Genomic DNA, 15,812 nt, shown 5'->3' with positions numbered 1-15,812 from the left:
TAGAGTGCTGCTAGATAACTAGTTTCCAAACACAGGGCAAGGCAACACTTGGCATAGAGTGTCTTATAATCACAAACAGAACTTTCCAGACCAATTGAACAAATCGTTTCCTGCAAATGCCCACTCCCCATTTGTTCCACTTCTGTTTCCTTTGGGAGGGGCCAATCACCTTCAAGGTGTGGCTTTACTCTTAAGCCGATCCTGGTTTCTTAGTTGTTCTTGTCTTCTGGCAGCTCTGCGCATGCACACACTGGGAACAGGCTTCAGCTGTTCCTCTGCCTCACTGCTCTCTAGCTCCCACTCTGCCTCTGAAGCAGAGCCCTCGTCTGAGCTTTCCTCAACCCCCAGGACTGGCCGTGTTCCTCCACAACCTCCTCACTGTCCGACTCTGCTGCCAGCTTCACTGGCCACCGGCGGGTCACAACAGCCAATGACACAACCTTTCCTAATGCTGGTGTGGGAAACTGCCAGGCAGGCTGCAGGGAGGAATCAAGTGAGGGCCTAGCTTGGAGTCCTTGAGCAGCCACAAACGCATAAGCTTCACCTCCCCCAAGATCCACGAAGCCTTATTCCAGCTATTCCCACAGGAGCAAGAGCTGTCTAGTGAGGTTCTTGTAACATAGGAGGTAGACGCCGAAGTTACTCACTTTCGTTTTTCATTAATGGCTCCGGTTGGTTACGCCTGACAGCTGGTAGTCTCTGACCCTTTCCACCACCAACAGAGTTTCATTTCTCTGAGACTGTCCTCTCTCGTAGTAAAATGAAAGCCCTTTTACTTGAAATTCTTCTCAGGATGCTGTTTCTAGACCTCCATTTATTAACATCAGAATGCTGAAGTGGTATGTGGATGTTAGAATTGTATGCTTATTTCCCTCCTTCCCTCCCTCCTCCTCTGATTTCACCCTTCCTTCCTCCTTCCCTCCCTCCTCTTCTGATTTTATCCTTCCTCCCACCTCCTGATTTCACCTTTCCTTCCTTCCTATCTACTTCCTCTGATTTCACCCTCCCTCCCTCCTCCTGATTTCACCCTTCCTCCCTCCCTCCTGCCTCCTGATTTCACCTTTCCTCCTTCCTTCCTTCCTTCCTTCCTTCCTTCCTTCCTACTTCCTCCTCTGATTTCACCTTTCCTTCCTTCCCTTCTCTGATTTCACCTTTCCTTCCTTCCTTCCTACTTCCTCCTCCTGATTTCACCTTTCCTTCCTTCATTCCTACTGATTTTACCCTTCCTTCCTCCCTCCCTCCCTCCCTGCTGCCTCCTGATTTCACCTTTCCTTTCTTCCTTCCTTCCTTTTCTTCCTACTTCCTCCTCTGATTTCATCTTTCCTTCCTTCCCCCTTCTCTGATTTCACCTTTCCTTCTTTCCTCCTCCACTGATTTCACCTTTCCTTCCTTCCCTCCTTCCTTCTCCTTCACCTTCCATTAATCCTGTATATCATGGTTAGTTATTGTTAGTATTTTTTAAAGAATGCTGTGTACTAGCTTCGAAGCTCTCAGCAAAACAATTACATTCACACTCTCTCTCTCTCACACACACACACACACCCATTCTATTTTTATTCCTCTTTTCCTGTGTCCTTGGGAAAGGAATGGCATCTTTCCCCCATCCCCGTCTTTAATAAACCCTAACCCTAACCACCACCATCCCAAGCTTTTAAGTTACTATTGCCCCACCTTGCTTCCCCCTCCCCTTAAAAGGAGGCTAGGGAAGAAAGCCGGAAGGGGGGGATCTAAGGGGGAGGGAAGAAGAGGCTTAGGCAGATCCCTCTCTGAATAGCCTCCCGCCCAGATTGCAACTGATTTCCTCTCCGATCCTGAACAGACCCCCATCTCCCCCCCCCCCCTTTTTTTTGTCTCTGGACCTTTATTTTCCCCATTTTTATGGGTTCTTCCCGCCCCCCGCCAAAAAGAAAGCCAGCTGGGCTTCTCCTCCTAGAAGCCCCCCCCTTACCCTTCCCATTACCCCCTCCCAACTTCCACTTCAGGACAGAGGAGCGCGCGCTGGAAACGCGTGTTGGGGCAACGTGGGAGCGCGCGTTCTGACCCTCCGGTGCTCGGCCAGCAACTGTCTGAGCTCCTGCAGGCCCGGCTTGCTGAGGAGGGTGGGGGGGAGTAGGCCTGACGCCTCCGTCCCCCGTCCCCCCCTCTCCCCCAATGGCCCCAGCCCAAAGGGGCGGCGCATTTCAAAGGCGGCAGAAGGCAGTCAATTGTAAAATACGTTCTTGCAAGAGCGGGTGTAAAATAGGCACAAAGTGCCCTCAGTCGAAAGTGCAAATCCTTCCCATGCCATGCCGTTTGACAATGATCACACCGTTCACAATCTTCCCAGAACGCCTAGTAGTTCATCCCTTTATGGAATTATCTACCTTTGCAGTCCTTTAAGCAATAGGTGCCGTTTTGCTTAAATCCACAGATCCTGCTTTCTTGGAACTTAATAAGCATCAACCGAAACAAAACAGTTTATTTCTAGATTATAGAATAGAATAGAAATAGAAATAGAAATAGAATAGAATAGAAATCGAACAGAACTAGAATAGAACAGAACAGGAATAGCATAGCATAGCATAGACTTCTTTATTGGCCAAGTGTGATTGGACACACAAGGAATTTGTCTTTGATGCATATGCTCTCTGTACATAAAGAAAAATAAAATAATACATTCATCAAGAATCGTAAGATACAACCAGTGGTGGGTTTCAATTTTTTTTAGAACCTCTTCTGTAGGTGTGGCCTGCTTTGTGGGAGCGGCTTGCCGGCCATGTGACTGGGTGGGAGTGGCTTGCCAGCCATGTGACTGAGTGGGAGTGACCTGGCAGTCATGTGACTGGGTGGGTGTGGCCAACTTGTAAAATATGGTGAAACTCACTTAACAACGCTCTTGCTTAGCAACCAAAATGTTGGCTCAGAAACTCTGGCATTTGAAGCACACAAGTCTTAAAGCTGTCAAGTTACAAGGCCCATGCACTCTTAACCCTTTAGAAAAAAAAACCCCAGGGGTGTTCAAACTTGACAGCTTTAAGACTTGTGGACTTCAACTCCCAGAATTCCTCCTCTCGCTCTTCATCTTGATGATGTGCAGACGGGCGGGGGAAGGGGGGAGCTGGAACCTGTTCTAAACGACACTGTAGATTTGTGGAACCTCTTCTATAGAAGAGGTTAGAACTGGCAGGAACCCACCCCTGGATACAACACTTAGTGATAGTCATAGGTTACTAATAAGCAATCAAATTATACCAGGAAGCAAATAAAACAATATAAATTTTAAAGATACAAGCAACATAAGGGGTCATAAGTGGAAGAACATATAGTCATAAGTGGAAAGAGATAGGTACTAGGAAAGAGATAGGTATTAGGAAGGAAGAGAAGAATAATAGTAATACAGTCTTAGTAGATAATTTGACAGTTGTGGGGATTAGTTGTTTAGCAGAGTGATGGAATTCAATTCAATTCAATTCAATACAATACAATACAATACAATACAATACAATACAATACAATACAATACAATACAATACAATACAATACAATACAATAGCAGAATTGGAAGGGACCTTGGAGGTCTTCTAGTCCAACCCCCTGCCTAGGCAGGAAACCTTATACCGTTTCAGACAAATGGCTATCCAACATCTTCTTAAAGACTTCCAGTGTTGGGGCATTCACAACTTCTGGAGGCAATTTCTGTTCCACTGATTAATTGTTCTCACTGTCAGGAAGTTTCTCCTCAGTTCTAAGTTGCTTCTCTCCTTGATTAGTTTCCACCCATTGCATCTTGTTCTACCCTCAGGTGCCTTGGAGAATAGTTTGACTCCCTCTTCTTTGTGGCAACCCCTGAGATATTGGAAGACTGCTATCATGTCTCCCCTAGTCCTTCTTTCTATTAAACTAAACATACCCAGTTCCTGCAACCGTTCTTCATATGTTTTAGTCTCCAGTCCCCTAATCATCTTTCTTCTGGAAGTTATTGTGCAATTTGCCAGATGGCCTCAATTAGGGGACTGCAAACATTTCCTATCTTATAATTCTAAGCCCTATTACATTTCTCAGTACTGTTCCCTTCAGAATTATGATTCCTGCGAAAACAACATTTAGCTATTATTGCTTGTCTTACAGTCCAACTATCCGTTTCCTTTTCCCAACTTAATTCCACCTCCATTTGGCCATTATGCAATTTGATTCACAGCTGGGATTAGAGGTTTTGGAAGGGTCAGAAATAGTGAGGGAATCTGCTATTTGGCTTCTAGAATCTGAAACGGAAAAAAGGCAGACATATCAGAAATGTTTCTAAAGACAAGGCAAGGAAGGATTAGTTTAAAGATAATTTCCTAAGCATTCTCAATTGTTACATCTCGTGATTTCTCTTAAACCAAGTTTCGTTTCTTCTCCTAGCATCTCTTTTGCGTCTTTTTTCTTAGGGTTTTGTTTTTTTAAAATCCACCCGGCTGAAACAAAAGGTACTTCCTCATTTGAAAAAAAAAATCTATCACATTGGTTAGAAAGGGTAATTCCCTCTCAGTTTTAAGGCACAACAGGAGGCAGTCAGTGGGCAGATAAATTGCAGCTGGGCAAAGAGACACCAAAAGGGGAAGAAAAAAAGAAGGGGAAAAAAAAGGTTTGAAATTTTGCTTTCTTTGAAATCATTCTGGCTTTGCTTTTGTATTTATTCTAAACTAATAAAGTTTTCCACGTTTTTAAATCTCCCTGGACCTAAAGACCATCTTGTGAGATTCTGTATTACCTTACAGAATCTGAATCCTGATTTTTTAAAACAATTTAGGGGAAAATAAGAGTGGATTCCTAAAATAACACAAATATAAAGATGGTCATTTTTTGCAGAGGAAAGCTAAGAAGTGACTTGGATAAATTAAGCGTTTGTTTCTAATTCCCCACTTTAAATCTCCCCAGGGCCTTACTTTTTGAAATGCTTATTTTTATTTACTGAATATCCATGCTGCCTATTTAAATATCTGTACTGTATTTAAAGGGGAGAAACAAGAATGGAATGGAATAGAATAACATATTATTCTCCTTGGTGTTCTCTGAGCTTGCTTGATTTCATGCAGACATCTATCCTATCCTATGCTTAATAGGATAGTGGACTATCAAAGCAAAAACAGAGAATCGCTACCAATGTTCATTTTGGAATTGAATGGTATTCTAATGAAGGTATTTTAAGGCAGCCATTTGGTCTCGTCTTAGTTGTGGAATCACCGGAGGGCAGGGCAAGAAGTAACAATTGGAAATCTATCAAGGAGAGAACCAACCTAGAAATAAGGAGAAATTTCCTGACTGACAGAACAGTTAATCAATGGAATGGCTTCCCTCCAGAGATTGTGGGGGCTGCATCACTGGAGGTTTTTAAGAAGAGACTGGACTGCCATTTGTCTGAGATGTATGGGGTTTCCTGCTTGAACAGGAGATTGGACTAGAAGACCTCCAAGGTCCCTTCCAACTCTGTTGTTCTGTATCATTCCTTACAGAATCAATGGATGAACTGTCCTGTTCTTGAAATCTTTGTATACAGGAAAAGGTTTTACCTTCAATGACCACCTAATTCAGATATTCCTGAGTTCCAGAGTGCATAACTGGGATTCTCTGGCTCATAAAACTTCTCTGTTGTTGTTAGTTGCGAAGTTGTGTCTGAGCCATCGCAACCCCATGGACAATGTTACTCCAGGCCTTCCTGTCCTCTACCAACCTCTGGAGTCCATTTAAGCTCACACCGACTGCTTCAGTGACTCCATCCAGCCACCTCCTTCTCTGTCGTCCCCTTCTTCTTTTGCCCTCAGTCTTTCCCAGCATTAGGCTCTGCTCCAGGGAGTCCTTCCTTCTCATTAGGTGGCCAAAGTACTTGAGTTTCATTTTCAGGATCTGGCCTTCTAAAGAGCACTCAGGGTTGATCTCTTCTAGGACTGGCCGGTTTGACTGCCTTGCAGTCCAAGGAATTCGCAGGAGTCTTCTCTAGCACCACAGTTCAAAGGCCTCCATTCTTTGTCACTCAGCCTTCCTAATGGTCCAACTTTCACAGCCATATATTGTAACTGGGAAAACCAGAGCCTCAACTATACACACTTTTGTTGGCAGGGTGATGTCTCTGCTTTTTAGTATCCTGTCTAGTTTTGCCATCGCTTTCCTCCCCAGGATGAAGCATCTTTTAATTTCTTGCCTGCAGTCCCCATCTGTGGTGATCTTGGAGCCCAGGAAAATAAAATCTGTCACTACCTCCATTTCACCTCCATCCATGGCTGGATGCCATGATCTTAGTTTTCTCAATGTTGAGTTTCAAGCCAATTTTTGCACTCTCCCTCTTCACCCGAAGAAGTCGAAACTTCTCTATAGGTTATGAATTCCCCAGCATCGCACATTCACTCATTCAGAAAGCAGCAGTTTCTCGCCAAGTTTACATGCCGAGACACACATAGTTATTCTTGTTCTTAGTACATGAGATAATCGCTCTTCTTCTCTCTTATATAATAATTGGGCGGGGGTGGGTATGAATAGATTCCAGAGTCATCAATGAAGCAGAACAATGGGAAGTGTAGAGCACACACACACACACAAAGAGGAGGGGGAAGGAATTCATGTATTTATCCAACAACTGGTTAAATAGTAAGGTTGATTTCCCTGGGACAAGGCGATGTTTACCAATTCACATCCTTTCAAGGATGACTGAGATACGAGAACCAGTTTCATTAGAAACCCAGAGGTGGTGAGTTTCAATCTGGAATTAAGGAGAAAGTTCCTAACAGTGAGGCCAATTAACCAGTGGAATAGCTTGCCTTCAGAAATTGTGGGCTCTCCATCACTGGAGGATTTTAAGAAGAGCCTAGACAGTCACTTGTCTAAAATAGTATAGATTCTCCTGCTTGAGCAGGGGGCTGGACTAGAAGACCTCCAAGGTCCCTTCCAGCTCTATTCTGATTGATTGATTGACAAGACACTCTGCAGATATTCTGTTCTGTTCTATTTTGTTCCATTCCATTCTATTCTAGCCTAGCCTAGCCTAGCCTATTCTAATTCTGCCTTAAGTGTGAAATCCATGGGTGACTCTGGGCCAGTCCCTCTCTTTCAGCCCTAGGAAGAAAACAAGGGTAAAACTTCCCAAAAATCTTGCACAGAAAACTTCATGGATTTGCCTTGAAAGCATAAGCAAGCAAGCAAACAAACAAAAGTCCCAAAGATTTAGCCAAAAGGCAACTGGACTTTCTTGAGTTTTTTTTCCTTGAAAATGTTTCACTTCTCACTCAAGAAGCTTCTTCAGTTCAGAACTGATGAAGCTTCTTAGATGAGAAGTGAAGTGTTTTAAAGGAGAATAAAACCAAAAAGTCCACTTTGCCTTTTAGAAAAGCACCTTTGGGACAACAAAGACCTGGATGATTGAGAATCTTCATAGACAAAAAAGGGAAGAAAGGAATTCTATCGTACTAGAATACTAGACTCTCTTTGACCATCAGCAATAGGACAGAGCATTGGTCAACTTAATGTGCTTTCAGAGAGTGAGATAAGCCAACGGCTTGCCAGCAGCCACCCAGTTTCAAGATCCCAAAGCACAGGGACTAGAATCAAAGGAGGAAAGAGCAATTGGCTGTGTGCAGAGGGATCCACTCTTTCAAAACAACAGAGGACAATTGGATATTCAGAATGGCTCTGTCCCAGGTTGAGAGAAAGATTCTCACAGTACCAATTTGTGTACCAGAAAGATTTCATCCATCGATGGGATTCTGTCAGATGAGAATTTAATTAAGAAAACACTAGAATGCGCAGAAATGGACAGATTAACGCTTACTATTAAGCATAAAGAAGAAACTGAATATTTTTTGACATGAGATGTATTTTATCAATGGTTAGGCAATAGATATAGAAGTTGGAAAGGAGGAGAGAGAGATAAAAAGAGGAAATGTTAACGTGGAGAGAATTTAAAGATGATGATGTTATGTACTATTGTTATTATACTATTATATACCGTATTTTTGGTGTATAAGACGCACCGGAGTATAGGACTCACCAAGATTAATCAGTGGAACAGCTTGCCTCCAGAAGTTGTGAATGCCCCAACACTGGAAGTCTTTAAGAAGATGTTGGATAGCCATTTGTCTGAAACGGTATAGGGTTTCCTGCCTAGGCAGGGGGTTGGACTAGAAGACCTCCAAGGTCCCTTCCAACTCTACTATTATATTGCATTGTATTGTATTGTATTGTAAGATTTTGAGGAGGTAAACTAAAAAAAAGTTTTTGCACTCTGCAGGCCTCTCAAACCTTCTGCATGCCTCATTGATTGTGAAAAACGGGGCATGCAGAGAGTTTGAGAGGTCTGTAAAATGCTCCTGGTGGGGCTGCCCCCCCCAAAATGAGCAAAAAATGGGCCCATTTTTTGCAAAAAAACAGGGCATGCATAGACTTTGGGAGGCTTGTAGAGTGCCCCTGGAGGTTTGGGGGGCAAAAATGAGCAAAAAACAGCACTTTTCTGGCTCATTTTTGCCTTCCCCAGCCCCCAGGATCACTTTGCAGGCATCCCAAATCCTCTGCACGTCAATTTTTGTGAAGTTTCGGGGGGGGGGGGAAATGCTGTATTCAGTTCATGAGACGCACCCAGATTTTCACCCTCTTTTTGTGGGGGCGGGGGAAGGTTCATCTTATACTCCGAAAAATATGGTAGTTATATAGTTAAGATTATTGTGATGAATATAACAACAAATATGTGGATGATGACTGTTCAGATAATTGTACCCAGATTGCACACTGTTTGATGGAAATGGAAAGTTATATAAATAAAACAAATAAAACATAAAAAAGAAAGAAAGAAAGAAAGAAAGAAAGAAAGAAAGAAAGAAAGAAAGAAAAGAAAAGAAAGAAAGAAAAGAAAGAAAGAAAAGGAAAGACTTCATCCAGAATCGAATCTAGCAACCAGATCCTACTCTGTAAAGTTGGGAGTGACATCGCCTTCTACCCAGCCTGTTCATTCATCTCTTCTCTTTTTGACTCTCTTCTTCTTTTTTTTCCTTAGAAAATTGCCCACCATGAATGTTCAGCCAGTGGTTGTCACTCAGCCACAGATGATGGTCGCGATCCAGCCCGACAGAAAATATTGGCAAACGGACTTATGTGATTGCTGTAGCGACTGTGGAGTCTGTAAGTGACCAGAGCAATGAATGTTTCATTATCGAAGAGTCTATTGGCAAGATATAAAAGGAGACCCGGTGTTCTGACCCAACCTTAGCGGAACCAAGAAACAGACTCCCTCTCCTGAAAAAAACCCTCTTTATTTAACTACTTCATACTGTGAATTCATGGCATTCACACACAGAAAAGTCCAAACAATAATCCTTCAAAGGGTTAACCGCAGTACGGACCTTATCAGTTCCTTGGATAATCGCCAGACAGGCAGCTTCCAGCCGCTAGTTGTAAATTAAACTCTGTCAAGCAGTTTCTGAGGCACAAACTACAATGAACAAGGTTGTCTCCTGAAACCACCCCTGCCTTTTCCTCCTACTGCGTTTCCCTGAAAATAAGACAGGGTCTTATTTTCTTTTGACCCCCGAAATAAGAGCTCGGCCTTATTTTCGGGGAGGTCTTATTATTTTTGAGGTGCAGGAGGAAGCGAGCGTGGTCACCTCATGGCTGCTGCTGTGCTGCAATATTTTCGGGGAGGGCTTATTTTCAGGGGCGGGCTTATTTTAGCGCATGCGCTCAAAAGCCTGATTGGGCTTATTATCCGGAGAGGTCTTATGTAACAAGGTATTTATTCCCCAGCCAGGGAGGGGCCATTCAGCATCTCTGTGTGCCTTTCTTCCCGAGCTGGCTCCTGGTATTCAGTTGTTCTCCTCTGCTGACAGCTCTGCGCATAGGCAACATCTGGAACAGGCCCCAGCTGTTCTACTTCCCCACTTACCTCCGACTCTGAAGGCAGCTGGGAAATGTCCTACAGATCCGGCTCTGTCTCTGCTTCTGATGCAGAGCCTCCATCAGAGCCTTCCCCAGACTCCAGGACTGACCCAATTTCCTCCCCACCTCCATCCAAGTCTGCCACCAGTTCCACTGGCAGCTGGCGGGCCACAACACACGGCTTCTCTACTATTAGAAGTTGTGTAGGGAACTTTAAAGTTCAAAAATATAGGAGATGACCAAGCTGAGCCCGAGGGTGGGGTCAAATGGACCACCAGTTTGGAGTCGGTATGCTCCCACAAGAGATTTAAATTCAACACCCCCCACCCATGAATTCCGTTGACTCTTATTTAGCACCAATCTGCCTTGACCATTAATAGATCAGTTTCTTGTATAAAACATAAAGCAGACTCATAGTACTTTTGAACTTTATCCCGGCACCTGGTTTCTTGCACCTGATGCTACACCATTATGCTAAAATATTTTTTTGAAGAAAACAATCTGGTGTCCACCTAATGTTTTGAATTTGAATTTTCATAATGAGAGGGGTCCTTGCTGCTTTCCAAGCTTGGTTGTTTCCTTGCACATGTTTTCTTACTCAGGTAGGGAATATCATCAGTGCTAGGACATCATCACTACTAGTGCTAAAGATGTTATCGCATTCAGTGGGTTGCAAATATTTTTACTATCGGTTCGGGTGCCCTTCCCTGCGCGCCGCTTCTGTCCGGGCGAGTAGGCAGAGCCTCCCCGCCGCCGCTACTACTGGTTCGCCCGATCCAGGGTGAACCGGGAACAACCCACCTCTGATCTAATTGGATAATGAAGTATCTGCAAGAAAACAACTTTTGAAGCCTGGAAAGCATCAAGGACACAACAGTTCAAATGTGAGCTGTAAATATTCTCTTCTATTGGTAATTGTTAGGCACAATCAATCCAGGTGCGAAGAATTCAATTTACCTATTTTATTACGCAGGCCTCTAAAATAGGAAGCTTCTTAGACAGGCGATTTGCACTGGTGAGACTAGATAAGTTTAAACAACATTCAGGGAAGATCAGACTTCATTCCCTTATGCCCATGTAAGGATTCCAGATTAGTTCCCTGTTTGATTCCACTCCCTGGTTCAGCCAGTCTCTCTCCGACAGTAATTTCCTTAATTCTATTTCATAATAGTTGGGAACGTCAGTATACAGAAAAATGCAACAGAGTGTCCTTTTAATTTAATGTGATTTGTAAAAGAGTTTTTTCAGCCCTCCCCTCTGCTAGGTGATGTTTTAACTAGCATTTTCATTTGCAGTTTGGATGTTGCAGAAATAGCATAATTTGCACTTTCTGGGACATTAATCTTATATCATTCAGCGCATTGCCAAAATATTTCCACAGAGGCTTTTCTGCTTCCTCTCTGTAGGTTTCTGTGGATTGTTCTGCTTCCCTTGTTTGGCGTGCCAAGTTGCTTCAGCTATGAATGAATGCTGCTGCTGTGGTCCAACTGTGGCCATGCGAGCTGTCTACAGGACAAAATACGAGATCCCTGTAAGTTGATTACCTTGCTTAAGACTAGACAAACTTCAGGTTTATAAATTCTAGCTAAAAAAAACCAAAACCCATCCCAAACAATAATATTAAGAAATACTCGTGAAATTGGAGAGAAACACCAACAAAAAATGGGGGCGGAGCCAGCCAGAGGCGGTATTTGCCGGTTCTCCGAACTACTCAAAATTTCTGCTACCGGTTCGTTAGAACCGGTCAGAACTGGCTGAATACCAACTCTGTGTGCATTTGTTAAGTTAGTAACATGGTTGTTAAATGGATCCGGCTTCCCCATTGACTTTGCTTGTCAGAATGGTCACAGAAGCGGATCACATGATCCCCGGACATGGCAACCGTCATAAATAGGAACCTGTTAAGTAATTAAGCTCCCCATTAGAAGAGCGAGTATGCAGAGAAATGTAATGAGAGTGATATGGAAGAACACGCACAAACCAGCATACAGAGACACTGAATAGTATAAAAATATAGTAGTTTACTATGTAGAAATATAGAGGTACTCAGAGTCCAGTTAACAGTCCAAGTCATACACGGTTCAGTAATTCAGTTATCAATAATAGTCAGTCTAGCACACAAAATATAGCTAACAGTTGCAAACCACAATACCTCAGTATACACCAACCAGCTTCTAACAAAACAGAGAGAGAGCTAACAACCATTCTGGCTCCCTCTTATAGCTGCTTGGGGTAACAAGCCAATTACATCTCTGAATCATTTAAAGTAACAGTAAAGTAATCATAGCTTATATACATTGCCAAGTCAAGCCTAGGGTTACATCCCTAACAGAACCCGTTGCCAAGCGTCTGAATTTTGATCACCTGAAACATTGGGGATACTGCGAAGGTTGTAATTGTGGGGAAACGACTGTAAGTCACATTTCTCAGTGCCGTTGTAATTTTGAATGGTCCTTAAACAAACCATTCCAAGTCAAGGGCTGCCTGCATTTTGTCATCCAACACAGAGTTAGCTTTTTGTGACTCCGTATCCCTACATCCTGATTTTATTGAAAAAGTTATTGATCCATTGGGTTTCTTTTCTTTTCAACAGGGATCCATCTGTAACGATGCCTGCATTGTGGGGTGTTGCCCCGTTTGTTCCCTCTGCCAAATCAAAAGAGATATCAACAGGAGGAAAGCGATGGGGGCATTCTAGAAGACTTCACCCTAAGCGCATTTCCGTTCCTCCTTTTTGTCGTTAGAATTCTGAGAAGTAAGATGCATTAAAGTAGTTTGCAGGAAGAGCCATTATTTAGAGGCAAGCTTGCTTTATCATTCTAAGCGTATTCTTAACCCAGAAATTAAATTTTAATAGTGATTCGGAGCTCAAAATCCAGTCACACAAAAACCTGCTCTTGTTTGTCCTCGTCTTTGCTTGTTCTTCCTGTTTCTTTTAAAATGGAAAACAAAACATTTTGGTTGCTGCTGCTATGAAACAATTAAGAATGTAAAAATAAAAACCCTACTAGACCTTTGAAGATTTACCATTCTGCCTTCCCTGTTTTAGGGCTACTGGTGATTTTGGTTTGCAAGTTGTAGTCACTGGAGAATGTAAGGTTAAATTAAGCACAACTAGCCTACCTAAAAAAAAAAAGCATATTTCTAATTCTGCACATTTTGGAAGTAGGAAATTTGCACCCTGTTTTTGAGCATGTTATAGGGACACAGTAGTTCAGTGGCTAAGACGCTGAGCTTGTCGTCCAGAAAGGTCAGCAGTTTGGTGGTTCGAATCCCTAGTGCCACGTAACGGAGTGTGCTCCCATTACTTGTACCAGTTTCTGCCAACCTAGCAGTTCGAAAGCATGTAAAAATGCAAGTAGAAAAATAGGAACCACCTTTGGTGGGAAGGTAACAGCGCTCCATGCGCCTTCAGCATTTAGTCATGATGGCCACATGACCACGGAGACGTCTTTGGACATCGCTGGCGTTTTGGCTTTGAAACGGAGATGAGCACCGCCCCCTAGAGTCAGGAACGACTAGCACATATGTGTGAGGGGAACCTTTACCTTTGGCCTACCTGAAACTGCTTTCTGTCCAGATGTGAGGGACTAGAATTATTGTGATTCCCAACCATCACAGCTTTGAATTGAAGGAGGCATAAAAAGACAAATATGGAGATCTCCATCTTAAGAAAAATTAGTGTATGTGATTGTTTAGCTCAGGGGTGTCAAACTCAACACACACGGGCCGGATCTGACCCATGGGTTGCTTAAATCTGGCCCGTGGGGGTGACCTGGAAACAGCGAAGGACTGGCTCACGGTGCCTCTGCCAGCCAAAACGGAGCTCCATTTTGGCTGGCAGGGGGTTGCAGCAGGCCACCACAGGTGTCCCCAACATGAATGAGGTTGAGCTAGCCACACCCACCCTTGCCATGCCCCCCTGGCACCCCGAGGTCAAACACAACCCTGATGTGGCCCTCAATGAAATCGAGTTTGACACTCCCAGTAAACTATGTTGTTCTTACTCTCTTAGCCAATAGTACAACCTTTCCTAATGCTGGTGGTTAATGCCAGGCAGGCTGGAGGGAGGAGTCAAATGAGGGCCTAGCTTGGAGTCCTTGAGCAGCTGCAAGCACATAAGCCTGGCCTCCAACAAGATCCACCAAGCCTTCTTGGCTATTCCCATAGGAACACAAACTGTCTAGTGAGGTTCTTGTGACATAGCAGGAAGGCGATAAAGTTATGACTTTCATTATTCGTTAGTCACTCCGGTTGGTTACACCTGACAGCTGGTAGTCTCTGTCTTTTTCCACCGCTACCAGAGTTTCATTTCTCTCAAACTGTCATCTCTCACAGTAAAAGTAAAGCTCTTTTACTTGAAATTCCTCTCAGGCTGATGTGTTCTAGACCTTCATTTATCAGCCTCAGAACACTGAAGTGGTATGTGGATGTTAGAATTGTATGCTTCATGAGGTATCCTCCAAATACAGATATGAACATAGAGTTTGCAAGGCCTTTATATACCTAATAAAGTCCTAACTACAGGTAATCTTCGACTTACGAACACCATTGAGCCCAAAATTTGTTACGGGAGAAATTTGCTAAGTGAGTTTTGCCCCATTTTACGACTTTTCTTGCCACATGTGTTAAGTGAATCTCTGCAACTATGAAGTTAGTAGTATTGTTGTTAAGGGAATTTGGCTTCCCCATTGTCTTTGCTGGTCAGAAAGCTTCAAAAGGGGATCAAATCAGAAATATAAACCAAGTCTCCAGTGTTCAAATATATATCACGTGCCCCTGGGGATGCTGCAACAGTTGTAAGTGTGCAAATTGGTCATGTCACTTTTTTCAGTGCCATTGTTAATTTCAAACAGTCACTAAACAGACCGTTGTAACTCGAGGACTAGCTGTACTGAAGAAATGGAGACATTCTCATTTACATGGTATCTGTTCCTTTTTAAAGCTATCCTAGTGCCTTTAGATCAGTGGTGGGTTTCAAATTTTTTTAGAACCTATTCTGTAGGTGTGGGTTGTAGGTGTCTCTTCCGGCTCTTAATTTTTATTTTCTTGGGGTGGTATTTCCGCAGACCCCAAAATAGTTAAATATAATTTCTTGTTCCCTTTCTTTCTCAAATCCATCCTAATTATATTCCCCCCACCCTTTGTATCTTACTTTTGAATTATTACTTATATATTGTTATTTTCTTCCCTATTTTCCCCCCTCTAGCCCTGAAAGTTTTTTGGGCTACTTCCTCTCAGGTTTTGTTAGTATTTGGGTTTTAACCAACATCATACTGTATTCACCTTTGCATAGCAGCCTGTCCCGTAAAGCAGCTTATGATAAAACCAACGGACAAAAGTAAATTGTTCAATAAAGTGATTTCAGCAGCCTCAAATATAATAGTCTGAATGCTTTCCCTTCTTAGCAACGTGGGTGCTTTAGAAGTCTGCATATGTAAGAAATGCATGGGCCAGAGCCATGTGTGAGAATAATTGATTCATACTTTATATGATGGCTCAAAAGCTCACCTTATCATTAAGTGATATTGCAATTAATTTAGGAGAAAGGCCTTCTGGAAAATATAACTATTTGCTCAATTATATTGAATGTGCTGTTTTGTATGGAGAATTTACCTAGAAATTTAATAAATATAACCTTGCCTACGATTAGTTTTTGCGTCCCTTTTTTTTGCCAAGGTTGTTAAGTGAATCACTCCAGCTGTTAATTGAATCAGGCTAGTCTTTAAGTAAATCCGCTTCCCCCGTTGACTTTGCATGCTGAAAGCCAGGTAAGGTGGTCCCAAATGGTGATCAGATGACCACAATCAGAATCGAGCTGGAAGGGACCTTGGAGGTCTTCTAGTCCAACCCACTGCTCAAGTAAGAGACCCTATACCAGTGATGGCTAACCTTTTTGGTGCCAAGTGCCGCGCAACCTCAACATGCAATGCAAG

At 43.0% G+C, this 15,812-nt stretch overlaps 1 protein-coding gene across 3 annotated transcripts; it reads left to right on the top strand.

Annotated features, from left to right (window-relative positions):
- Nucleotides 1-818: 818 nt before the first annotated feature.
- LOC309395346 (placenta-specific gene 8 protein-like) lies at nt 819-15,517 on the top strand. 3 transcript variants are annotated; one of them, XM_081959501.1, is made up of 4 exons: nt 819-839; nt 8,999-9,123; nt 11,283-11,407; nt 12,470-15,517. In XM_081959501.1, exons 2-4 carry the CDS (start codon nt 9,012-9,014, stop codon nt 12,572-12,574), a joined length of 342 nt encoding a protein of 113 aa, XP_081815627.1. In that variant the 5' UTR covers nt 819-839; nt 8,999-9,011; the 3' UTR covers nt 12,575-15,517. The 3 variants fall into 3 exon arrangements, with proteins under 3 accessions (XP_081815627.1, XP_081815628.1, XP_081815626.1); XM_081959502.1 differs by lacking the exon at nt 819-839 and adding an exon at nt 4,428-4,448; XM_081959500.1 differs by lacking the exon at nt 819-839 and adding an exon at nt 4,550-4,606.
- Nucleotides 15,518-15,812: the final 295 nt, after the last annotated feature.

The sequence above is a fragment of the Natrix helvetica genome, assembly GCF_964273705.1.
Source record: "Natrix helvetica genome assembly, chromosome: 7".
Lineage (NCBI taxonomy): Eukaryota > Metazoa > Chordata > Lepidosauria > Squamata > Natricidae > Natrix > Natrix helvetica.
This window is presented reverse-complemented; position numbering and strand designations above follow the sequence as displayed.